The sequence below is a fragment of the Falco punctatus genome (genome assembly GCF_963210335.1).
Source record: "Falco punctatus genome assembly, chromosome: 6".
Lineage (NCBI taxonomy): Eukaryota > Metazoa > Chordata > Aves > Falconiformes > Falconidae > Falco > Falco punctatus.
The window spans coordinates 72261844-72286734 of NC_137585.1; the positions used below are offsets into that span (position 1 = coordinate 72261844).

Below are 24891 nucleotides of genomic sequence, written 5' to 3' on the forward strand. Positions count from 1 at the left end.
AGGGCAGATCAGAACAGGGCTGGACACGGGGCTGACAGCCACAAGCCACACACCAAAATCTTGTGGATCCATACCAAGCTAAAGCCTCTCCCCACAGATCTGTGGTACGCTGGCCAAAAGGTGCTCTGAAGACACCTCTTCCTGGCCTGCACTCAGCCCCCAGGTGATGCCCTGCAGTTCAGTGGAGGAGGTCCCCCTTGTCCTTTCAGCATACGAACTCCTATGGAGCACCAGGCATCTCCCGAGTCACCTGCTACAACAGCCTAAAGCAACCGCCTTGAACTGTAAATCTTGTGGTCTTAATAAACTGCAATTATTTTTACAATTAAAAATTAACCAAACAGTATTTAGAGGTAACATACAGAAATTACAGGAAATCATTCTTATCATTACTTGCATTTCAGAAATAGATAATATAGCTTCTCCTTGTCAACCTCCTAAAAATCTGCTGGGACACCCCTCCCTGCCTCCCATGGATGGGATTCAAGATCACCGCCCTGGGTTTAGCTTTTGGGTTACATCAGAGCTGAGCACTTCCCAAGACTTGGATCAGACTCAAGCCTTTCTTCCCGAAGGCTCCCTGTGAGTTAGCAACCGACGTGCTGGCGCTAGGGCACAGGAGACAGCAGCATCTCTTGCCCAGTCTACTGGCAGACTATATTAACAACTGTCCCAACATTTTACTCAACTGTATCAATCACGAACTCACAGAGAAGGAAACGCTGCTTCTGACAGGCAGCAGGAGATCAAAAGAAAATGGTAATACAAAGCTAAGATTTGACAGCAAGCTTTAAACGAAGAGCAGAATATGTGGATCATTACTAATATTGATAAAGACAAGACAAAAATACACCAAGGATGACCCCTCATGCCCACCAGCTACTCCCAAGCTGGTGTGACAGCAATACTCCTAGTTTTAAAAGATTGCAACGCACCGTTTGGAGAGCCCAAGAGAGGCATCCCTGATGCGCCTTACAGGTGTGAGACCCAAGGTCCATATTTAATCCACAAACATGTGGCTGGGTTCGAAGCAAGCTGTTACTGTCAGGCACAGAGATTTCTGCTGGCACACTTCTTCCCAAAGCTGAAGATTCAGATTATCTAGCAAGCCTCCGTGCCAGCAGAGTCCCAGACAGTCAAACAACAGAGCTCCACCTTGGGAACAAACTGCTAAAGTGCCAGTCTCACCTCTCCGGAGCTGGAAAGCCTTGAATAGAAACACATCTGATCTTTATGCAAAAGACACTCAGTGGTAGGTTTGCTCTGTCATTAATTAACTTCACCCTTAAAAGATTAAAGATAAGAATTCACAATTTAAATGAAGCTGTGTACACTGAGGCAGCCACGAACATCTGTGTCTGGCTCCCTTTGCAAAGCAATGCTTTGGCCACATGGAAAAGCAGCCTTTACTCTGCGGAAGCATGATGATTCATTACAGAACCTTTTGCTGGTTCCAAGAGAAGACCCATAACTTTGGTTAATACCCACCTGTGATGGGGGAGGAATGTCACACTGATGACTGCCCTTTTCATTAACTTCCACCGCCGGATGTTAATGACAACAGCAGAGCACACTTTCTGGACAGAAAGTAGATGCTGAAGTCAAACAAACCCTTGCTATGGCTTCCAAGAGCCACTGCTAATGGCCAAGATGGATGAAAGACACAGCTAAAAGGCTATCTCTATCTGAGCTAGTCAACAGAGAAATAGGCTATTTCAGAGTGTGATTCATCAGACTTATTTTAAATGTCTAACTCGGGATGAGACAAATTGCATTTTGGAAAAGCTGTTTCTTACCACTGACTACAGGGAGTCTAGACACCTATCTCAGGTGTAGCTGTGCACATCAGCCAGCCACACACAGGCAGATGGATCATCCCCTCTCCTCTCCAACACCTTTAACTCCCCCTGGACCAGAGAGGAGACCCACGAACAGCTTACCAGCTCTGCCGGTGCCAGGGTGACCCCAGCCCCACAGTTAGTCTGCACGAGGGCTGCTGTGGCCAAGGACCTCAGCAGCTCCTGCCTGCACCCGCAGGGGCTCTCCAGGCACAGCCAGCCTGCAGCCACCAGCTGCTCCTGCTCTCCAGGTGCTGCTCCTGCCCCTAAGGATGTGCTCAGTCAGAGGTGCCTTTGCCCAGAGGGAGCCATGACTGCCTCAGGAAGAGCTTTTAAAAACCTTGGACTTTGGGAGAATGCATCTTCCACCTAAAGCCCCTCCTTTCTAAGGCTGCCAGATCAGCTAAAGAAACCCTACAAAAAGTTGATGGGGGGCCGTGGGGGAGGATCAGACTTCACAGAACAAGCTCAAGTGCAACAGACAGGAAACTTCAGAAGAAAAACTTCCAGAGCTGGGAAGCCAGCTTAGGAAGGAAAAACTAGTCACATCATAGTGGGAAATGGCTCTGCAAAGACAGATCCTGGAAACTACCCACCCAGCTGGGACAGCCCGCTTGCACTGTGAGGATACGTGGAAGGGGAAGCATCCCATTCAGTACAGAACCTGGTTAGAACTGCTCAAGTATAACAAATTGCAAATACCAGAGGAAGCTGTACATTAAACATGGACACACAAGCCAGTCATACTGGAGGCAATGGCAGAGACTGAAACACCACAGGTCTGCACCGATGGGCTGAGGGAACCGGGCAGGCAAGCACTGGAGGGGGGGGGACCTGAGCTTCATCACTGATGAGAGGGGGGGAAATGCAACAAGCAGGAACATTCTGGGGTATCCAGGTGGCTTGTAGAACTGTGTGAAACTTAGGGGATGTCAGAAAGGGGCTGTGGGATTATGTAAAACGAGAGATAAATGTACGCATGTGTGTCCACATAAAAACCTAAAATTCTCATAATATAAGCAGGCAAATTTTCTGTCAAACTAACACCAATCTCCAGCTACTTCATTGTTTTAAAAATAAAATTGATAATAAACACAGAATACAGACAGGCAAATTTTCCATCATTAACACAAATTTCAAGCTATTTCATGTTCAAAAAAAGCAAAGACAACAGAAGCAAGTTATAGCTGAAAAGAGCAGGCCTGTTCAGCTGTGGAGGGACAGCAGGTCAGGGATGACCAGGACCATGCAGCTTGGTCAAGGCAGCTGGAGCTGGCATCAGGTTCACAACTGGTACAGGCTGAAGATGGGACTGAATTAAAATGAAGAACTGTTTAATTGATCAGCCATGGTCACAAGAAGATGCCTTGGTAGCACCACACAGCATCTGCCAGGAATTTGACTGAAGACATTTGGCAGCTAAAGCGAACCTTGCTGTAATTTAATTTAAGACAGAGAGGCAATGCTAGCTGTCAGTACCCGATTGTCCTGAAAGCGCATCTGACAGATGCATGAAGTAGAGGAGCATGTGGTAGATGAGATGAGACATTTGTATTTGGCCTGCGCTTCCTGTGTCAACAAGTGGAAAATGTCACTGCTTTAAGGAGAACTCTACCTTGCTAGAAGAAACCTGAAGAGGGAATAACCTTGGCTACCATTGTGACAGGCACCTGGGTTCAGCAGCCACTCCTGAGCATGCTTTTAAAATTCTTTATGCTTTCAAACATACTGTTTAGCAGAGCACAATTTAGAGACAAATTTCCCTCTGCTGTAAAATTCAGATGGAGGCAAAGCATAGGAAAGGGAGAAAGACTTTCAGAAAGAGTTCAGGAGTGTAAATCCAGCCCCTCAAACGCACCTGAAAACCACCATCAAAGTTGATTTACATTTTTCCCCAATAACTTTTATCCATAAGTACTGCAGTGCTAGAAAATAATCCAGCAGATGAAGAACAAATAGGATCACAGGTTTGGTTTAAAAAAATAAAGAGGTGTATCTTTAGGAGAAAAAACATGTCTTCAAAGGAAAAAGTCCACACGAGCAAGATGCAACAAGAGACTTCTGAACGACCTGTTGGAAAGAAGACTAAAAATAAAGAACAATTTCTGTGCTAGTCAATCTCAAGCACATGTGTTTTCTCTGTACCTAGGTCCAAATACTGAACTAATGCACACAAGCCAAGTACAACCACCCCAATAAAGTCTGCTGGGAACCTTCTGCTTCCCTGCCACGCAGCTGAGCTCAGGACACAGTCATAGGTACCAGAACCTGAGGACAGACAAGAAAGCAGGAGACACAGGTTTTCTGCTACAGAGGTAAGAGTTTTCATGGTATCTCATTCTTTTGACTTGTCAACAATGTTTCCTCTCCTACAGTGACAAGCTGGTAAGAATTCTCACCATATCATTGTGGATGCCAGGTACAAACGCTACTATTTTTATGGCAACATGCAATAACCCAACCTCACAGTGGGTCCCTGTAAGACTTTCAAATGGTATTTGATCCACATGCTGAAGAATCTCATTTTGGTGTATTTCAGACACACGCTAGGGCAATGTTATTCACTGCTGAATATGCAAACACAACATTGTTGACATAGGGAATACTTGTTACCTTTTCCTTAATAAAAGTAGAGAAGAAATGGCATTAAAAACACACAAGTGAAGAAAGAATGAGAAATCCAGAACACTGCAGAAAATATTCATCTTCACCTAAAGGTTTTTGGATACTTTAAAGCTCCAGTGTGAATACACGAAAGCATCAGAGCAGAGTCCTGCCCAGGAAACAGGCACAATAGGACAGACTGCATATCTGCATGGTATCTGTTAATACAAACTTTGTATCTTATATGGTTGTTCTTTCAGCATCTAATTACCTCCCCAGTATGGTGTTCCACGTATAATGAGCATCTTTGTAGAAAGCTGGCAGTGAAAAAAGCTGACATCTGAAGAAAGTTCTCATAAGTTTTAAAGACTAATATTCCTTGCAGAAGAATTTATGCTGAAATAAAAAGAAAGTACAAAAAAGTTTAAGAGATTTGTTCTATCCTAAGCGAGCAAAATTCCTCCACCAGTGTACCTGAACAGAAAGTAAAGTTGGAGGCAACTGGACCACAACAGTTCAGGCCAGTTTTGTCCTTCCTATGTGCAGCAGAGAAACAGAGATCCTGATGCTGTTCTGCCTGACATCACCTCTAAATCCTCCCTTCATTTTATGGTGGGTTTTTTCCCTCCAAATTCTTAAGCAGATAATTTCTTGTCAATGTCAACAGCACCTTGGGTTAATTGGCCTTAGCAGGACTTTTTAAGTTGAGTAGCTCCAACAACCCAGAAACCATGCTGTTAACCTGCAACACACAAGAGCTCAGTGGAAAAATCCTGTCCTAACCTAAAGTAAAAAAAATTAGCACAGCAGAAAGCAGGACTTATGACAGACAGCAGTCCCAAGAGTTGTATAATTCTCATACCAGGCTACAGCAACCAGCCGCATCTTGGCTTCTTCCCATCTCTTTCAAAATGACCTTCCCAGCAGACAAAACAAGAAGGAACAGAAGGATAATTTCCTGACCCCAGTACAAAGGAAAAGCTTCACCAGTAATATCAAGCCACTCCTAGCCCTGAAGTAGACAGAGACACTCTGCGATAAATTCATTCACAGAAATAAAGCCAGAAAGAGAAACACAGGATCAAGAGTTTGTTGTTAACTTTTGTTGCTAGTGATCATAAAAAACCCTCAGCTTAAGCACGTGCCAAGAAACTGTCTTCTACACACAACGTACAGCCAGTGGAGCTTGATCCAACCAACCACTCAAAGAGCCCCCAGCAGCAATACAGATGGTAGTGGCTGACGCCCTCTTCAGCTACCACAACTGTGGAGATTAACCCTTGATGCCAGGATGAAGTTTATCTAATCTGTGCATGCACATCACCTACTGCTTAAGGGATGGGGCTGGGACTGCCTGTCCTAGGTCACTTCATCACTCTGAGCCCCAGGGCATGAGCACAAGGCAGAGAAGCACTCCGCTCAGCAAGGAAGCACGCTTAACCCTCCAGATGATGCTAAGAAGCCTGAACATGCGCAGCCTGATCTGTAGCAAAAAAATTAAACTTTAAACAGAGTGAGAAAATTTTAGGCCAGACCAATTTTTCTAGCCATAGTTTAGGATTACTAAAAATAGAGTTTATAATGCCAACTGGTGGCAGCTCTAATAATCACAGAGGGATTACTTGTTCTGTGTGTCCTCAGGGAATCTCCATCTCTTCTCTGCACTGAAGAAGATTTTGACACTTCTGATGAGGACAGTGCAACGGGAAGATCTCACCCAACCTTCTTAATCCTTGATTGATTAGACCATAAACAGCATTCCAGAAAGCTTGTAAGACTAACAAGCTACTTTCCTCTCCTCCCCAGTGTCCTTACATACTTCATGGAGTCATGGGATGTGATGGCCATTTCTTGCAAATGCTCAGAGCCGACATCCAGACACGCCCCTTGTGCTAGGGGCTATCCTGGTAAGTGGACAGATCTAGCAGGCTTCTGATCACCTGCATTCATCAGGAAGGCAGGGTCCTCAGAGCCGAAACCCTTACACACCCACCAGGCTTCCAGTCTCTTTCTTTCTCACTAGGTTAAGCTGCTGTGGTGGGTATAATTCAAGATCACCACAAACCTGCAGCCAGTTCTGAATGGAAAAGACTACCTACTGAAGAGCGCTTACCCCCAAAAAGCACATCCCTGCCTGTGGTCCAGGTCTGTTCCAAACACCAAACAAGAAGCAAGTGAAATTTCAGGTGTCAGGACCTAGCTCAGTGCTAGCTACCAAGAATCATAGAGTCATTTAGGTTACAAAAGACCTTTGAGATCATCGAGCCCAGCCATTAACCCAGCACTGCCAAGTCAACCACTAAACCATGTCCCTAAGCACCACATCTACGTGTTTTTTAAATGCTTCCAAGGATAGTGACTCCACTTCCCTGGGCAGCCTGTTCCAATGCTTGACAATCCTTTCAGCAAAGAATTTTTTCCTAATATCCAATCTAAACCTCCCCTGACACAATCTGAGGCTGTTTCCTCTTGCCCTGTTGCTTGTGACTTGGGAGAAGAGACTGACCCCACCTCGCTGCAACCTCCTGTCAGGTATTTGTAGAAAACTGGCCTCCTGTGCAATCCCAGAGAAACCCAACGCAGTCCCTGCAGCTGCTGGCACCACACAGCTCCGCGACAGCAAGCACCGGGGAATGTGATGGAGGACTTCTCAACATAGCCCAACTCATCAGCCCCCTTCTCAACAATCAGGAGGGTACAGACATAGGGTAGTCTTGGAACAACTGTGTAAACTGCAATTGAAGTGGTAACACCCCTGAAGAAACACCAAATAAAATACAGACACCCTTATTTGTGACTTATACAGCCACTATCAACATTTAACAAGTGAATAAACATGCAAAAGGAGAGGAAAGGGAGGTATGGTTCACAGCTTAAGCTAAATATATATTTAATATTCCTAAACTTTGTAAGTTCATTTGCTTTAAAAAAGTAAGAGGGCATATAAATTCTATGTTATCTTTATCTGAAATCCCTTAGCCAAAGATGATCCACCTGGCCAGCACCCAAGACTGTGATCACAAAGACCTATTTATTCGTAACAGAAACCAAACTGAGTTAGAGAAGAGCAGAAGGGTTGACCAGCAGTATATAAAAAAAAATAATAATTGCAGGAAAATATTTAAAGAATGGCATGCATTAATGGCAAAGCAATGTGTATTTAAGCAGATATAAAACAGGCATATAATGGTGAATGGGATTTGAAAAAAACTTACACAGAGCACCTGAACAGAACACTTACACTGAAGAGTAACATGATTATAAACCAGCAACATCAGATTCTTTTCTACAACAGGCATAATCAGCTGTCTTATGACACAATGGGCATAAAGAGCACAGCAAGGATCACAAAGAGGTCAGATATTTACACATAAAATACAAGGTGGGGAAAAACCGGCACAGCTTGCCCAGAGAGGTAGTGGATGCCCCAGCCTTGGAAACGTTCAAGGCCAGGCTGGACGGGGCTCTGAGCAACCTGGTCTAGTGGAAGGTGTCCCTGCTCACTGCCGGCGGTTGGACTAGATGACCTTTAAAAGGTCCCTTCCGATCCAAACCATTCTGTGACTCTATGAAAACAAGAACAGCTAGGGATATCCTAGGCAAGGTTCAACACACTCCACTGATCCTGCAGCCCACCACTGAGCACAGTCTGAAAGCCCATGTCCTACAAACCCCATCAGCTCCCATGTCCATGGGTCCCTGTGCACCCACAGCATCCCTCCCTAGCCCAACAGTACCTGCTTCCCAGATGGCCCCAGCACCTCTTCCACACTGCAATACTCCCAGCCACCCTCTTAAGTCTTGTTTGGCCAGAACAAGATAGATCATGTCACAGCTGTCATGGAGCTTACACTGGCTCAGTGGCCAGGGCCACCAAGCTTGATGAGCTGTCAACTGGCTGCATTCCCCACCCTCAGCTGCCATGTCTCAAGCTACTTGGCCTTGAAATCTCCACACATGAGACAAATTTGGTTGAAAATGTTTTTTAGTGGCTTGAAACTGAGTATGAAACAATCAGAAGAGAAGAGAAACAACTATCGTTTATGTCCACCTGCTTCAGGAGAACAGTCTGAATCTTCCAGGGAGGGGGATGGGTGGGCAGGAGCCAGACAAGGACCGTTGGGCTCCCTCGAGGGGCAGTGTGCTACTGTACTCTTTCCAGAGCCACCAGCATTAGCTAAAGAGATGTAATTACCACACAGGGACAGGCCCTTGCTTAGATCTAGGAGAGCAATTACCCAAGCTCACAGTGGAAAAGCATTACTTTTATGTCCCACTGACCTGAAAGGGAACAGGATTGTACCCTGTCACTTGATCACCACAGGCTTGGCCATGCAGCTGTACATACCGTTAGCAACAAACCCCCCACTTCTTCCAAACAATCTTTTTTTTCACATCCTTGAAGATATTTAGTTTTATTCAGTTAATTTTCTTTCATGAGCAATTCTTCTCTTTTCCTCTTCCATGACTCATTTTTCAAAATTTCCAACAAGAAGAAATAATTTCTCCATGTCTCAAGAAGCTCTCACTATTCCCGAAAAATATTTTATCTTCCAAACACCAACCACTAGATAAATAGCACAGAAGCATAGCTCCCAGGCTCCCACACCACATAACAACCTCAGCCACCTAATTAGGATGCCTTGTTCTTGGTTCCCAAACGAGGTATCGTTCAAGTCACTCCAGGGTACGTGTCCAAGGATGTCACACTCATGGCAGACACCTTTGGTAAAGCCATGGCACAGGAGATGTATGGGAACGTATCACAGTGGATGGGGACAGCTCTGCACAGCTGTCTGCTGTCACTCCCCTCCAGCACACAGATGAGGGAGAACAACTCCTGTTCAAGGACCTGGTAGGATCCACGCTCATGCCTCATCACCTCCAAAGAACTTGAGGCTGCAGAGAGCTGGAACAGCACTCATCCACACTCACAGTCCAGCTCTCAGCAAACTGAAGATGTTGGGGTCAATGCATTTCTGTCCCTAGGGGAGTCAAAGAGTTCCTCAGACTGAAAGCAGGAATGGTTGGGCTACAAGAGAAATGAGTGAAGCAACACAAGCTCAGAGGGCAACAGGCTCCCGATGGCTCCCAGTTTTGTCTGGTGCTGCAGAGAACATTCTGGAGTCAGTGCCCACAGGACAGGGTGGCTCAACCTGAAGAGACCGTGGAGACAACAAGCACCAGGAGACGCTCTGCAACATCCAGTAGGATACTGCTCTCACATACCCAACCCTCGCCAGAGCCAGTGAAGCCTGGGATCCCTGCTCAGTGGATCACTAAAATAAGGCTAGCAGGTAGTACTTCTGATTAAATCATTTCATTTGTTAGGAAAGGAAAAAGCAGTCTCTTTTTTCCAAATGAGGACCTGGTCACGGTGCCTTTGATGTCTCACAGCCAGATCGCAGCAGTCTGTTGTGTCTAAAGGCATGCCAAAAAATGATTAAAACAGACATGAACACTTACTTTAGAAGTTACAAGAGATGAAGCTTGAAGCCTGCAAGTTCTAGAGCAGCCTCCCCACCAGAATAGCAGGAGGTTTTAAAGGTGGAGCATGATCAATTTACAAGTGATTGTAAAGCCTACAGGGCCAAGGACTCAACTCACTGACGACAACACCCCTTTTCCATCTCTGTTCTTCCAGCCCTGGGAATAACACAGGAGCAGCACTCCAGTGAGGAGGCAACTGTTTGCCACCCCTTTGCTCTAGATCACCATCTATCAAACCAGACCGTTTGATAGTGAAGTTTAAAGTTTTGCCTCAACCTTCCAAGTTGTTAACGGCTCTGTCTCTAATCACCTGCATCTAACTGCCAGAAGAGCTGCCTTCCTACAGGGCAGCGGGGATCCTACAGCCCAGAACGAGCTGTGTGTGAGCAGCCTCTCTTAAATGTTCCTGGCTGGATAAAGAAAGTCCAGAGGAAACTAGCTGGCTGATCATCAAACAGAATCTGCAAAACCTCCCACTAACTGCAAAACCTTCTCTGTGCAATAGCAACTTTATTCACAAGTAAAATAAACCCCTCTATCTAAACAACCTCCAGCCCAACAGAGAACTGCTACAATAATAATTCAACAGAAGCATAACCACGGCCAACAGAAATTCAGTTTGCCATTTATTTCACAGAGGGTTAGCTTAGATACTGCAGTAGGGAATGTCAATAAGGAACCACACCGGAGAGGAAAACCTACTGTCGGATGCACATGGTAACAGTTGCTCGAGAATAACTCCTCCTAATCACAAAAGTGCAAAGAAATGAGACTCCAAAACCAGCACATTCATAGCATTATTAATTTCTCCCTAGCTTCCAGGCTGGAGATTCAGTCCTCACTGTGCCTTGTCTACGAACCATTTCTCCCTGTGACCTTGCGATTTCAGTGCTGGTGACTACTGGCTCTCCCTTTGCTTGGGGCACTCACACCTCGTTTCATTTCTCATTATCAGTAACAAGCAGATCAAGGACAGACTCTCCTCTGCTTACATTCTTTAGCTATCTTACAAACAAAATAACTGTATTGATTATTGTCTTTTATCATCCAACAGCCTACCTGGACAGTTACAGTATACAGTCAAGACAGACACACTTAACTTTCACTGTGCTCTTGAAACCAAACCAACTCCTACGGAAAAGCCCTGAGGAAATCCATCACACAACAGAAGGCTCAGTGCATCTCTCACGCTGCCAAATCTAGTATGCAAGACCCTTGCTCAGCAGAACCTTTGCAGCAGTCCATTTGCTTTCAGCAAAGAGTGCCACCTTCGAATGTAACCCTGGGCAAATGTTCAAGGATCCTCAGGTTTCTCACAAGACAGCACACCAACTAGTAGCATTTGCTTTGTAACACATTTCAAACAAAGCCACATGCAAACACTTGTGTGGCTTACACGTGAGTACAAAGGTGCTCTTGTTACTCCACTTCAAACTCTTCTCCATCTTCCCCGCAATCTCAAAATAAAAACTGCCAGATGTTTTGCCATTCTCTGACAGGAACTGCTGGCAGCCCCAGCCACCTGAAGTCGCTGAGTTTCACTGCATTGAAGGGATGGCTGTCAACCCCTCTCACCAACACATCTCAAGATGAGACACCGGCCCTTATCACAGCTTCCACGCCAGCAATCTCCTGTCCCCAGCCTCCACCTGCTCGGTGCTGCTCTCCCCATGGAGCTCCTTTCCCACAACACACTCCTGCCTGCAGACAGCTCTTCACTCAGACTGGCATCTTCAGAAAGTTTTCTCTCTAAGCATCATGCCCTCAGAGAGCTCCCTCCATGCAGGGCTCTCGCCCTTGCACATCTCCCCAAACACAGCTCGTCTCATTAAGCAATTGCCTCCAGCAATTCTTTGACAACACTCCCTAAACTGGCTCCCACCCTTCCCCAAACAGCTCTTCTGCTCATACCCACCATACTTCAACACTTCCTCCAAGTGCCACCTTCTCCCTCCAGGGCTCTCCACCCCCAGCACCCCAACACTTCGATTCCTGGGCAGCACAGCGAGTCCCCACCCAACTGGTACACCCTTCTCAGGACCTTGAACTCAAGTCCCCCAGGCTGACAAAACAGCTGCCCATGGCCAGGCACCCTCTCAAACCACACTCTCCCAATGACTCTCCCTGCTGCTGCCCAGCTGCGGACACCCCAGCACCCCTGTTTGCTCAAAGCACAAGGCCAGCACACCAGCTCGGTCAGGGACTTTCACTTATACCACTTTCTATTTTCCACAAGCTGGGTGCAAGAGAATTCTTCCCACCAAATGAAGACACCCCATTTCCAAAGGAGTCACGAGTCCACCAAACATGACAAAGCACCTGCTGCAGCAGTTCCGCTCAGACTGCTGGTTTCCATTTATCCCCATCACTCTACCTGTCTGCAATGCCAGGGCACCCTATCCAATAACTGTCACTACTCCTATCCCTGCCAAAATTAATCAGCATCTCAAAAGCAGTAAATAACTGTGCGGTGCCCATCCACACTGCCTGGAGATCTTTCATAAGCGAGTCACTGAAGTGATTCTCTTTTAACTCTTATTAAGCCTTCTCAGCCACATGTTAAGAAAGCCTCCAGCTCTGAGGAGCCATTGCCTATCCTAGTCTGCTCTTCCTCCCCACGGTACTTCCCACAACTTGCTTTCTCTCTGGAGATCACATGAAGAAGATACGCAGCTACAGGTGAATATGAATTCAGGACTGTTGCAATTACTAAGGAACGGCATCAAGGCTACCTACTTAATGCAAATGCATGAGGAGATATAGGAGGGTGTGATAGAAAACACTGGGTAAAGTGGCTGAAGACACAAGATGGGAAAAGCACCTCTGACCCAGAAGCCCTGTCCATCTGTTGATGTCTTCCAGCTTCCTGGGCACCGACACCTCTACCCCACGACCACACAACGCATAGCTCCAGGCGTCAAACACCCATTAGTGCCAGCACCCAGCTGCAGAAAGCCTCACCACCTGGCACGGCAGCCAAGTCACAGGCACCTCGTGTCTACCTCCTCCTCCACTCAGGGGACAAAAACGCATTGGTGGGGGCAACAGCAGGTCTGCTAGGGCTGCCACCTCCAAGGGCCGGTTTTCTGGCAACCGCAGCACAGGACTCTGAGGTCCGACGTGCTTGTGAAGCAGCAATTCAGAGCACGGAGCAGCAAGTGCCGTCTCCCACTGCCAAGCTCGGACCCACATTACAGCTAACGCAACTAGTCAGATTAGCGACTGCTCCAGCCCGCATTGTAAGAGGCGTCAGCAAAAAGCGGAGGCAGGAAGATGAAAAGAAGATCCTTAAACTTTCTGTGAAAAACTACAGAATCAGCCTGCTTGCAGAGGAAGCCTTTTCTTATCCCTGTCTGCTGGATGCTGACTTAGGACCTACCGCATGGTTTACACATCTTTCAGGAAGGCTGCCCAACATAACGGGCAATGCCATTATCCCTCCAAGCCCATCGTCTCCCTACGAGCTCTGCATCACCGTGGCTCCTCAGCGTGTGTGGTTGGGAGTTTTGTTCGGGAAGCGCTTCCATGCCCACCTCCCCTCCACAAGAGGTGGGCTGGCAAGCGAGAGCCACGCAGGTGGCCCGTGGCACGGTGTGAGGCGGGAGGTGCTCACAGAGCACCGAGTCCACCCCGGCCCGGGGAAAAGGGGGTTCAGAGAAGTACCCACTTCTCCTGGGGGTCCCAGCAGAGCATGGCGCCCACAGCCCCGTGTCACAGGGTGGGACCGAGGACCCAGGGCCTGACTGCAGGACCAGAGCCCCAGGGCCACGCTGAGGAGACGGGGCCCCACACCCGGGGCCGATCGGGCAGCACCGGCGTCTGGCCTGCACCCCCCGGGCCCGACGGGGTGACCCGCACCAGGGCTGGCCCGAGGCCGGCGGCCCCGCGCCCCCGGGGGCTGCCCGCGGGACCCGGGACCGGAGCTGACCGGACCCCCCAGCCACGGACGGGGCTGTCAGCGCTGCCGGCCCGCGGCCGGCGCGGGACCCCCGGGCCGGTGGTCGCCATGCCCGCGCCTCCCACCCGCCCGCCGCCGCGCCCCCACCCGCCCGCCGCCGCCCGCCCGCACTCACCCTTGACGGCTTCGCCCCGGTTGAGCTGGATCTCGCCCTCGCCCTGCGGCGCGTAGCTCTTCACCACGATGAACTTGCGGCCGGGCACGGCGCTGTACAGCTTCCGCTTGGGCCCGCGCAGCGGGGCGGGCGCGGCGTGCGGCGCGGGCTCGGCGCCGGGGCCGGGGGGCCCCGCCGGGCCGCCGGGGCTGTAAACGAAGACGTAGGTTACGGTGCTGATGCCCGGCAGCTCGCGGCTCGGCCCGCCGCGGCCCGCGGGCTGCGCCATGGCGGGGCCGGCGGGGCGCGCGGGGCTCAGCGCAGCCCCGGCCGCCGCGGCGCCGCCCGGGCGCGGGCACCGGCTGCGGCTGGGGGGCCGCCGCCCGCCGCCGGCTCCATGGCGCGGCGCCGCCCGCCCCGCGCGGCGCTCCGCTCCCTCCGGCGCCGCGCCGCCGCCGCGCGCACCATGGCCCGGGGCAGGTGCCGCCGCCGGCGGCTCCTCCCCCTGCGGGCGGGGACGGCGCCGGTCCAGCCGCCTCCCGCCCCCGGCCGCCGCCCCCGCCAACGCCGCCGCCGCCGCCGCCGCCGCCCGGCCCGCCGCCGCCGCCGCCGCGGGACCGGGGCCGCGCAACGAGCCGCCCCCTGGCGGCCACGGCCGCCGCGCTGCCCCGGGCCGGGGGAGCGGGCGGGGCGGCTCCGGGGGCAGGCTGGGGCAGTGCCGGGGGGCGGGCGGCTGGGGGGGGTCCCGGGAGCCGCGTACGGGGCAGGTGGGGGGGTGTGGGGGGGACAGTCTTGGGGCACGGTGGCGGGAGGGGCGGGGGGCGCTGCGGGGGGGCAGTGCCCGGGCGGCGGTGGGGCAGCAGCGCCCCTTGCCCAGGGCGATGCCGGGGGCGGGGGGTGCTCCCCTCTGCCCCCCGCCCTGCCAGCGCCGCAGTCGCCCCGCCCGCAGCCCCCCGCCCACGGTGGGGGCTGGGGCTGGCGCAGCCGCCGGGCAGCGCCCCGGCTCCCGCTGGCCGGTCCCTCCCGCCGCCCCCGCAGCGCCCGGTTTGCGGCTCCGCACGTGCAGCCCCCCCGCCCCGATGCGCACCTGCAGCCTCACCCCGCGCCCCCGCTCCCCGGGCCGCGCTTCCACAGCCCTCACGGGGCTGCCCCCGACGCCCCCCCTTGCTGCCCCCCGGCCGTCGGCAGGGGCAGGGGCTCGCGGGGGCTCCTCCCGCAGACCCTCCTGTTGCGGGTGACGGTGCGGGTAGAGGGGGACGGATGCGGTGGCGGGAAGAGCTGCCCGCTAGGCACACCCCCAGCAATGGCTGTCACCCAAAGTGGTGCACGGCTCCTCAGGGACCGGGGTGCAGCCACGGGAGGGGACTGGGTCCCTCAGCCAGGGACAGCCTGAGCTTCCCGCAGGAGCACCGTCACGCCGACCAGCAGAGAGCCGGGAATGGCGACCCAGCGCCGCGGTGCCAGGGGCACGGGCTTCCCGCTCTTGGCATCAGCAGGCGGCCCAAAGCCTCTCGTCAAACTTGCCATCCGCAGGCACAAAGCTTCAGCAGAAGGCACTGTCACACCGGGGATGTGCGCCACGTAACCTGCCAGCCTCAGCCCAAGCAGCCTACTGCTTCCGTACCATGCTAAGTTCCAGTCCCACAAGGGAAAAAACACTTAATAAGAAATAAATAGCTACCCTTTTCTTATAATACTTCTAAATGTCACTCCAGTATCATTTTTAGTCGATGCAGAGATATTAAAGACCAGCTCAGATCTCTAAAAGGCCCCTTCATGTTTTTAGAAACAGTCACGAGAAGCATGCGGGAAACGTAGGTATTGCAGACTGCTCACAGAAAGAGCTGTTCAGTGCAGCGCGCCTCGCCGACACTGCAGCTCTGCACCTTGCTTCATGCTCCCGCTGCCTGCCCGGGGGATGCTCAGCCCACGGCGCCGGACACTCGGCTGTGGGTACGCAAGCGGGGCAGCCAGGCAGCCGCTGCACGCCTGGGACTGCTCCAGCGCCAGGGCCGTAAGCCCCCTCCAGCTCCACCAACTGCAACGGGTGCCCGCCCAGACCTTCGTGTCGGCCAGCAGGATCCCGCTCCGGCCATTTTGCTTCTCCAAACTACTGACTACCGCTCTGCCCTCCTCTTGCTGTGGCACCAACACCGGTCCCAGACTGTGCTGCCGACGTGCAGCTACCCCAGCTACCGAGGAACCACAGCTCCACCGCGGATCCCACACCTTGGCACCCTCCGGCAGGATTGCGGCAGTTTCACACACCATCGCCCGTGTATTTTCTTAGCAACAACCTTGCATTGTCTTTCACGCCATTTTTGAAAATACTGCCGCAGGACCAAGAGCCAGTCCTCGTGCAAGTGACACGAAGAACAAACCAACAGCCCAAAGGCTCCACGGCTTCCTCTTCAGCGGTCGTGCTGGGGAAGCATTAATCATGTGCCTTGCAATCCAGTTTGCATCTGCCATATTGATTTTGTAGCACACTCATTTTTTAATCGTTAAGGAGTTATTAAGTCAAAACGTCTCAGAAGCCTACATCTATTATATGAGAGGTACATTTCTAACAAGTTTTGTAATAATTTCAAAGAATACCACCATTTTTGTTTGGGCTCTTTTGGCAGGCTCAATTTCAATTAAAGGGTGCTGATTAGTTTAATCATATTTCATGTTAATGCCCGCTTGACAGAGACCCGTGTCATCCGTGCAGCTGCTCCAGGTTCAGGCTCTGCTCTGGGAACATTTCTACCTATACTCCCAACTGGAAAATGTGAGAAAAACTGCCTGGAATGGGTTTTATGTTTTCTATCAGTCAAGAGCGGAGTTATCTCCTGGCATGTTTCCACATGAACTGACAATGTGTTTCTTCACCTACTTTATCACCCTGTGCCATAAGGCACCTTGAGGCCTGAAGGAGGGGGATTCATCCTTTGTATCGCCTAGTTAAGCTGTAGCTAATCGCTGCTGGTTCCATAACTTATTTCTGAACAGCAGCCAGGATGCTTTGTATATTATGAATAAAACAAACACTACCGCGGCAGTGTTTATTAAGCAGCTAAGGAGCTTCTCGATGTCCCCAGTGTATAATCGTGATTTCGCCGCGCGAGATGCCCACATTCTTCTCCTCTCTGAGACACACAGACACCACGGCTGAGATGCCTGGGTGCCAGAGGAGACCGCTCCCCACGGGGGTATGAAGTGGGGGCAGCTGAAATAAAACAGTCACTGCGAAAGAGCAGCAGCCTTTCTTTTTCTGCATAGAGATCCTGCCCTTGATGATCACGGGGCTCTTCTCTTTATGGCAGCCGTTAACCTGAAACTCGTCTGCCCAAACTGCACATCAGATCTCACTGCAGCAACCAGAGAACGACGCTGGGTAAATCAGCCCAGCAGCAGGTATTGTTCAACTAAAGCACACCAGCAAGAAGGACATGTCTGGTTCGAGTGAGCCTCAATAGCAGATGGAGGAGCTGTCCTCCCCATGCTCTCTGCAACCAGCAGCCTGCCCTGGAAGCTGGAGCTGAAATCAGATTCCCTTGGATGTTTTGCCGGGAGCCAGGAGGCGCCTGAGCAGTCCGCATGCAGTGCTCCTCCTGCTCAGGCCCAGAGGGGCTGCTCGCAGTCCAGGCACTCGCATTTAGTTCTCCTGCAGATAAACGGGTGCTCAAGAAACACTGTTATAAGCCTATGCATCAGTATGAAAACCTGATGGCACACCTCTGTATAAAATTTCTGAGGTTTCACACTTGCTCTGCCTCTTGCAAATAACTATTTGAGATGGACTTGATGTGTGACTCCATGTCCCATCCTTCTTACAGATATTTTAGCCCCCAGAAGCATCCAGACTCAATAGTGCTTTAAGATGGTGATGGACACCTGACCATCTGACAGGGTGCCTCCATCAGAAACAGTGCTGGGTCCCAGTATGGAAGAGCTTCCTCACGAGGGTGGATGCTTACAACAGTCCCCTCAACAAGCCACAGTCATTTCTGAGGGAGGACAGACTTCCCTTCCACAGGCTGGTGGTTCAAATCACCACCTGTGAATTAACAGACCATAATAGTCCCCACAATTGCTTCAGGCACATCAAGCAGTCCTAAATACCTAAATACCTGTTGCTTTTATTTTTACGTGCTCTCAAGGGGCTGATCAGAAGAGAATTGCTTTTTGCCAGGTGAGTTCTGGCTGAAGGATTCTTGTTTTAGGTCTCAACAACCCTCCTCTTTCTTCTCTGGTGAACTCCTGCCCACCAGCCCCTCAGTGGAGCACCCACGGGCGAGGTGAAGGCATGCCGGTTTTTGAAGAGCACAGCCCGTGACCTACGGGTGCCACAGCACCAGCCACGAAGGTAGGACCAGGGGATGTGGTAGATCCAAGCCAACAAGGCTGTGCCAGAGCTGCGTGAATAACTGAAGTTTTGTCTTATTTTTGCATTTTTGCGTATGTCTGGGGGGCAGTGAACATACTAAGGTGTCTTGCACATTATTGTGAAAGTATCTACTAGAGATCCTGATTTTTTTTCCCCCTTGAGAGCTGAATATCAGATTTTTTGTTGCTTTAGAATACAGTAGAATACAGAAAGGTTTTTGCATGGGGGAACTTCCTACTGTTTCAAAATGTGCTGTAAACTGAACCCTTCAGGAATTTAGTGTATTTGGCAGCTTTGCAGTTAACCTGTTGGCCTTTCCTAGTTACAGTATGACTGTTAAATTGTTCTTGTCCACAAGGCACCAATCCCCAAAGCATGGTTTGTTTGTTTGTTTTTTTCTTTCTTTCTTTTTTTTTTTTTTTTTTCCTCAGTGGGTCATCTCTGGTGCTGGAGTTGCCTTTTCCATTGGCTATGGAAGGGAGGATTTGCAAACTACTCGTTTTGCTCAGAGAACATTTATGTGCTCTCACACATATATCTCCGCACCCCCCAAGTACCTGGGGATGATTTCTCTGTAGCAACCTTTCTGGAGACATCTGTACCCAAAACCTGGTGGGAAGAAGGACACAACGCACACCCTGCCATGGGGCTTTCAGCTTTGTCCAGTAGTGAGAGCTGTAGTGATCCCCTTTGTGAGTTGCACCCTTCAGGGTCTAGCTAAGAGATTTTGCCATCACATAAGCGGTATTATAAAGTCCACCAGGTACTTATAACCCGGTACTGTTAGACAGAATTTGACCGACAACCAAACACTGCTTCTCAATTATGGCACTTACTATGTGTCCTTTGGAAGAAACGCTTTTGCTGTTCTGGAGTTTCAAATTGTTACTACAAGCGTGGCTGACAGATACAGAAATAGACTGGGTTTGATGGAAATGATTTCAGCTCCAGCAAGAAAATAGCAGCTTCATCACTTCTAAAACTTTCCCAGATTCACAGAATCAAACAGAATGGCTGAGACTGGCAGGGACCTCCGGAGCTCATCCCACCCAACCCCCTGCTCAAGCAGGGACCAGGGACACTGACAGCCGGTTGCCCAGGACCGTGTCCATATGACTTTTGAACATCTCCATGGGTGGAAACTCCAGAGTTTTGGACAGCCTGTGCCTGTGCTCAGTCAATCTCACAGTGAGAAAGTGTTTCCTGATGTTCAGAGGGAACCTTCTATGTCTCAGTGTGTGCCCATTGCCTCTAAGTCCTGTCACTGGCACCACTGGAATAGCCTGGCTCGGTCCTCTCTTGGCCCTCTCCCTGCAGGTATCTATACACATGGATTCAATCCCCCTGAGTCTCCTCTTCTCCAGCTCTCTCAGCCTTTCCTCATAGGAGAGATGTTCCAGTCCCTTTATCATTTTTGTGGCACTTCACTGGACTCTATCCAGTACGTCTATCTCTCTCTTGTCCTGGGGAGCCCAGCACTGGACCCAGCACTCCAGCTGTGGCCTCATTGGTGCTGGACAGAGGAGAAAGATCGCTCCCCCTCAACCTGCTGCAGATGCTTTGCCTAATGCAGCCCAGGGTTCTGTTTGCCTTCTTTGCAGCAAGGGCACATTGCTGGCTCATGTTCAACTTGGCGTCAGCCAGGACGCCCAGCGCCTTCTCTGCAAAGCTGTTTTCCAGCTGGGTGCTCCCCAGCATATATCTGGGGTCAATGGGAATTTCCCTTGACTGCCAATTAGCTATTTTGGGAGTGATCCTGAATTCAGAGATGGGGAGAAATCTTCAGAAGCACTCTGCCTAGGGTATCACCTGGGTCAGACCTAGTATAACGACTGAAAGACACAGGTTCTGCCCAAATTTCAGGAGGCTGTTTCTGACATTAAGAGCTTTACGCCTCACTCCTGGAGCTCCCTCCAGCCACAAAAGTAGAGCAGGATGCCCACTCACTCCTCCCACGTGCCCCCCGAGCTGGGTAACAAGGCAGACCTAGGCTGATATTCTGGGGCCAACTGCTAGTGCGCTCACACAAAATGATTTTATTCCTTTCTGTTCCTAGAGCACAGCTCGTTGAGCTTGCTCTTCAGTTTGCTGAGAAACTTCTGGTCTCAGATCAGCTCTGCACAACTAAATGAGAATAGCACAGTCACCTGCTAACGAGAGCCAATTAGTGGCAGATTCACACTGTTCAGGAAAAAGGAGGCAACGGGAGAATGGGAGTCACTCGCCTTCCCAGCTCCTCCTCAGACAGCCGCCAGACCAGTGCTCCAGCTAATTAGCACGGGAGCCTGAGCAATGATGTAAAGCAGGAGCCGCGGAGCCCTCAGTGAGATCACAGCATCTGGCAGAAGCAGCGGGAGCTCAGCGCCTCCGGCCGCAGCACAGCGAGGATGGCGCACAGTGCTGCACCATGAGAGGGGAACGCAGTGTGGGACAACATCAGCCACATGCCCAGCCACCGAATGTGACAATCCTCAGAAGGGGACCATGCGGCCAAGTGCCACTGGCAACTGTGACCTACAAGATGCTTCAGAAATCTGGCATGAGAGTCTGCTGCCAAGGACACACGGATAATGGCTGCAAGAGCTGGCCAAAGTGACAGCTGGGAGAGGTCCTGCAGGCACCCTCCCTCTCCGGGCAGTGACCTACGCTTTACTGCAATGATTAGTCTGGATGTTGAGCTACCTCCCCTGAAGTATAAACACCTCCTCCTGGCTGTGGCTACAGCCTTTACAAATGCATCTGGAGAAGATGGAGCGGAACTGGAAACCCGAGAGAGACAATTAATTAAAAGGTTTTGTCTCCCTTTATATAATCACAGATATTGATTCACTCTTTAAAGCACTCTGTGTGCATCTCAGCCAGTGAAACATCCCCAGTGGTAGCTGGATTTTTGCCTCTCCACCCTGACAGCTGAAAGTGGTTTATATCACTGGGTAGCTCCATCAGATCTTAAAGAGTCCTACTGAAAAGACAAAATATAGTTTTATCAGTTGACAAAGAGGATAACGGGATTTCTGAAAATTATGCCTCTAATCCTGCCTATTCTGCAAGATCACAGTCCTTAGGAATTTGGACAACCTGTCTGATAAGCCTAGCAAATGCAGGAACAGGCAACTGCTGTAAATTAACATGCACCTCACGCTCTGGCAGATGCTCTTCACAAAGGTGAGAGAAAGCCTAGTTCTGCTAAAGGCGCATGCCGAGTTTACGGTAGATAGTAACTGAGGGAGCTGCAAGAGGATTACCAAAATCCCACACCTCACTGGAGGATGGAGGCAAACGTCTGGGTGGTTCCTTGCAAGCTGCTGCAGTCAAGACAAGTTATTTCACAAATTTGGCTCTATGATAAAAAAAAAGAAAAAGAAGAATAATTTCAACAGTATCTCCCGGTCAGCGTTACCCAAGAGTGATGAGATGATTTTCAGTCCCCTCCCTACTTGTGGCACAATGAACCTTCCAATCCCAGAAGATCTGTGGCTTTGCAGCTCCCAGAGGTGGAGGAACCCATGCCATGCAGAAGGCAGGAGCTACTTTGCAAAGAAGGAAATAATTCACAAAGCCTATGACTATGAAATCTTTAACGTTTTGGTTGCCAAGCCCTTATGTGTGTCTCAGTCAAAACCTGGGGTACTACAAATGGCATTCAGCATCTGCTGCATGCAACTGAGTTTGGGGGCACACATTCCATTCCTCATAAACAAATGTTCACATCACCACCTCCCCGTACATGGCCAGACACTGAGGAGATCTAGAGGTCTAGAAGAACCTTTTCTGGAAGGTCCTCCCCAGGTGCTCAGGTAGCTTCACAGAGCACCAAGACAAAAACTGAGATCACTCCAGCTACTCCAGCACAACTGGTTAACAACTTCTGACGCTGCAGCCCACAGCTTGACACCTTCTGCCTTCACTAAAATTACGTTGGAAAAACCATTTAGATCTACAGGCATTTGGAGCAAGAACCATAAGGAGAACAAGTCGAGACTTTGACACCAGTCTGAAACATTGGTCCTCAAAAGCATTCAGCTACTGCTGCATCTTCAGAGACTGACAGCTGCAGCATTTGCTAGATGCAAACTCACCCAAGAACAGCTGCCTTGGCCCACTTTTAAGTTCTGCTTTGTGCATTTACCAGATCCTTCAGCCTAAGGCACCCTTTTGGCACACTCTTCAGCCAGAGATGTACAGCTCAACTACACCTCTGACAAACCAGCAAAGATGATCCTGAAACTGCCTTTGTCAAGCTAAATATCCCGACTCTTGTGGGTTTGTTTCAGGAGTCAGCTGCACAAAGATACCAGTATTTCTATTCCAGACATGACCATTGTTACTCTGAGCTCTGGTAGGCTTGCCTGGACTAATGCCCATAGGTCATTACCCTCTTTGTCCTTGCTGTTGGAAATCCAGAGTTTCCTAATGGATCCCTCCCTCACAGATCCCATGGACTCTAGCAGTCATTTTCTGTCTTTGTAACAGTAGGTGTAAGTTACTTTCCAACTCTCTCTCAACAGTGAATTTAAATAATTTGGCCAAATTATATTCATTCATTCTGCCCACATAGTTCCTTAATCACAGGAACAGTGGCTGGGAGACAGCCATGGTTGAGTCCAGAAGTTACTGGAACTGCTTGGAACTGTTAACGGATTAAAACAAGTCCAAAGAACAGAGACTTGCACAGAAGCACATCCCACACTGCCAAAACACAGTTCAAAATATCCCCGGAAGGAGGAAAGGCAGCGTGCAAGGTCAGGAACACCCCAGCTGCCCCATCTTCTGACCCAGAAGAAGCCCTTGGTGTGAGAGGGCACAGGACACACCTCAGATCCAGAGAAGACAACAACTTTGCATGAAATCCCCACTGCATTGGCAGAGTGAGCAGGGTATTGTCCCTTGGCTGGTTCACAGCACTCATTTCCCTCTCCTCGTACAGTGAGAGAGGAGCCACTGCCAGCACGGCGAGACCGGCAGGGCAGAGGTGCTGGAGGGAGCATCTGTGGCAGCGAGTGGGGCTGTGGCACCAGGGGAGACAGCAGATGTACCAAGCTGAGCAGTGCCTGGCTGAGCATGTCCAGAAATGTCACAGCTCCTGACAGCAAAGTCCCTGCTCAGGTACTGGCTCTGTTTAGAAAAGAGCTGCTTCAAAACTTGGACTATAAAGTACTTAATCAAGAAAGCTGAGGCCAAACCGTCCTGGTTTTGGGATGTGAAGACCAGCTCCAGCCTGGGCCATGGCCTCCAAAGGACCTCCAGGCTGGCTGCAGCCATCTCCTTGTGGTTTGCATGTCACTGATCCAGATATTCTGTTAGGAACTGCTCTTTCGCTAAAACTGTTATTGCCCAAAGACTGATCAAAGGGTGAGTCACAAAGGGAGAGATTTCTCAAAGGATGGCAGTTTGGGAATACCGGTGTTTTCTCATCCCTAACATTGCCAGATGCTCAGTTCTGAAGGTTTTTTTACCTGAATTTATGGTGCTATGGATGTTTCTCCATGACATGCTTCACCTCCAGCAACAAGGGCTATATCTGCTGGAGAAGGAGCCCAAGCCAGCAGAAGTGATGAGGAGGCACTGTGATCATGCCAGGCCCACTGAGACCGCATCTGCAGCTGCTGGGAGCAGCCAGTATGCATCTCCAGAAAGTTAAGAGAGATCTGGGAACAACTGTAGCCCTGCTTGTTATAGAGAATTTTTTTTTTCCTTTTCCTTGTTCTATTTTCCATATTATCGTTTGGATAAAGCAAAATAAGGATGAACACAGGGAGGTGTATTCCTCAGCTGGACACAAACACAACTTTCTATCTGCTTGATCCACAAAGCAGGAGTTCAGGCATTTTGCCTCATGCCGTGCTGCGAACATCTGTTTTCAGACACCCCCAGACCGCAGGGAGCTCGTCTGCCACTGATGCCCTGAGGACCACTCCTGCACCTCACCCCATCCCCAGTCACTGCCTCTGCCTGAGGGGCAGAGCAACAGGTTGAAGGTCACAAGGAATATCCCAGCCCCTCGACTCACAGCTCCTTGCTACTCAGCAGTTCAGTTGGCCCTTCTTCTTCGTTCCCAGATGTGCAAACACAGATGTCTTCCTGTACATAACATTGGGGACTGGCGTGTCAAAGCACTAGCCAAGGAAAGCCACATTCTTGGGGATGCTGCTCAGGTCAGCAGCTTATTTCATCACAGGTTACTGCAAGGTGCTGTGGGGAAGCTGGTCCTCCCCCATGGTAGAAAGGGGAAATGGCAGCAGCAGCTCCATCCGTGGACACCGGCCCCCGAGCACAGCCCAGCTGCATTGGTGCTGCCCTGGGGGAGTCTGCTCGGGAAGGGGCCCCCTGGCACCCACAGATGCTTGGTAGCCGGTGCTGCAGGGACTCTCACGTGTGACATGGCCAAGGAGAGTCACTGCTGAGGAAGAGCATTTGAAACTGAAATTTCCCTGGAACTCAAATTAATTTTCAGTTTTGTTCCCTTGGAAGGAAGGATGTGTCTGTCCCAGATGCCAAATCAAGGGGATTCTTTGTGTAGGAAGTGTAATTGATT

At 50.4% G+C, this 24891-nt stretch overlaps 1 protein-coding gene across 3 annotated transcripts in view; it reads right to left on the minus strand.

Annotated features, from left to right (window-relative positions):
* SHANK3 (SH3 and multiple ankyrin repeat domains 3) overlaps nt 1-24891 on the minus strand; it is a 369137-nt gene that overhangs the window by 179864 nt on the left and 164382 nt on the right. For all 3 annotated transcript variants that reach the window (XM_080390963.1, XM_080390961.1, XM_080390962.1), the window contains one exon: nt 14006-14193. In XM_080390963.1, coding sequence (XP_080247089.1) covers nt 14006-14193 — 188 coding nt within the window. The remainder of the gene's footprint in view (nt 1-14005; nt 14194-24891) is intronic.